Genomic DNA, 2,117 nt, shown 5'->3' with positions numbered 1-2,117 from the left:
GCCTTTATGAATGAAAATTGAATAATAAACTAATAATGAAAATAATTTAATAACAAGCCACAAACGCTTCCAAGTGAAATTTCTTTGATCGTCTCTAAGGTAGATACAACAACGTGTCAATCTCTAACGATAAAAGGATAAACGCGGTTCGCTATCGATCTCTCAATTCAACGAAACTGCGTGCGCGTCTCATCGTCGCAGAACGGTTTTTGTATTCGTTCCCGTGTTCGTGGAAAGCAACGCTCGGGGGAATTAATTCTCCTCCGGTCTTGGTTGACCTGGCACTTGCCAGGCAGGATGAACCGCTACCTGGCGCCTCTAAATAAAAGGGCAAAGCAGAGCTCGATGCAAATACTTCCATCGACAGCAATCGCGTCACTTGTCATTTGAAATACATTCACTCAAAAGAATCACCGTTTATGAATCGTTTCCTTGTATATCAATCGAACGAAACGATGAAACACCACGTATATAGATATTTGGAAGACGTCGTGAACGAAAGAAATCAATAGGAATGGAAACAATTTTTTCGTTACAGATTCCGAGGCGTCGACTATCCTGGGCATGCAGACGATCTGGTTCGCGGTCACGCTAGTTTTTCTGATCCTCTGCGTCGCGGGAATGGTCACGACGGTGACCCTCTGCTTCTGTAGGCAACGCGCCGCCACCCCTAGACATCCACACAACGCGCACAACGCTCAGTCTCATCCTCCAGTCAGCTTCCCATGTGAGTCAAACAATTTCGTTCTCCTTAAGGTTGAGCTTAATTTAGACTTTTGCACGTTGTATGTGTGCCACGATACGACTGCGGATTTCTATACAAAATTGAAATTGATTTTCAGATCATTTAAATTAAAGTCGTCTTTTAGTTATTTTAAATATTTTTCAAAAGCAAGCATTTTTTATATATCCTTTTGATTGTTTTTATAAAATCTACAGTCTAGTCGTGGATCATCCATAATGAAGTTTACCATCAGTTCAATCGTCGGTAGACATCTTGGATGTTCGAAGTGGAAATGGAAATGTTTCACTATGGATGAATACTGCATAATGCACATCCGAAATGCAAAGAATTTAAATTCGTCTTTATCATGTCATTGCTTGCCCTGTTGCTCTTGGTGTGCGTTTGTTCCTGGACCATCAGGCAGTCTGTTGGTTACTATCATAAATCATGGATGAGAAAAGTGATGAATAATGATTTATAGTAAATTATAACAATTTAGTATATAAAAGACTTGTATAATACACATAATTACAAAACTTGTTGAAAAATGTTATATTTTTATAATAATTAAATACATCTAATAATATTTGAATATACGAGAGAGTATGGCATCGTGTCTTAAAGTTGTCGATCTTTAACCGATTGAATTACGTTTAATGAATTTAGAAAGATACGTCCCGAGATGGACTTAAAAAACCGAAAGGATACGATAGATGTATTACCCCCGGTATTTGCAGTTCGTGAAGTGTGCATTAATTTAATTCGAAGAGCGTGGGTGTATGCGATGCGGAAACAGCGTTCACCGTTTTAGTAGTATGTCAGGCACTAATTTATCAAAGCGGCGACTAATTAATTTGAGCACGGGATTAATTTAGCTGGGGCTCAGAGCTAAACTCAATGAAAGTTCGCACACAAAAATTGCTCGTACGGTACGTGCGAGATAGTCGATTCTTTCTTTTTACCAAGCGGGCAAATCGATAGAACGAAATGCATGCATAAAACAAAACACGTGCAGTCAAAAGTAAAAAGGGTACCACGAACTATTTAATCCCTACACGTTATCAATAGTGCAAAAGAAATGGTTTTAAAAAATTCCTGTACTTCTTTTACGTTCTATTAAATTCTGTTCCTGTATTGAATTCCACTGAGCATGGGTTTACCTTTTATTTTGATTTCCCTTTCAGATTTTTTGAAACCTGACATTTACATCAATTCATGTTTTCGTAAAATAATTTTTAGCAATATTTAAAGCAATACAATACGTACAAGACTAAATATTCATACATGTATAGTTTCTAAATCAAGACATGTATTTAGTTATTTATAATAATGATCTCAATTAATAATGCTGGTTATAGCTTGGAATTAAAAAAAACTGTTACCTTAATTAATG

At 36.8% G+C, this 2,117-nt stretch overlaps 1 protein-coding gene across 1 annotated transcript in view; it reads left to right on the top strand.

Moving 5' to 3' along the window:
- The window catches only part of LOC113464114 (uncharacterized), a gene marked incomplete at its 5' end in the record, with an annotated part of 2,685 nt that extends 733 nt beyond the window's left edge, over window positions 1-1,952 (top strand). Inside the window, 2 exons of the mRNA XM_026812110.1 lie at window positions 539-727; window positions 1,145-1,952. Coding sequence (XP_026667911.1) covers window positions 539-727; window positions 1,145-1,179 — 224 coding nt within the window. The remainder of the gene's footprint in view (window positions 1-538; window positions 728-1,144) is intronic.
- Between the last annotated feature and the right edge of the window lie 165 nt (window positions 1,953-2,117).

This window comes from Ceratina calcarata, unplaced genomic scaffold, assembly GCF_001652005.2.
Source record: "Ceratina calcarata isolate Rehan_Ccalc_2016 unplaced genomic scaffold, ASM165200v1 scaffold2560, whole genome shotgun sequence".
Classification (NCBI taxonomy): domain Eukaryota; kingdom Metazoa; phylum Arthropoda; class Insecta; order Hymenoptera; family Apidae; genus Ceratina; species Ceratina calcarata.
This window is presented reverse-complemented; position numbering and strand designations above follow the sequence as displayed.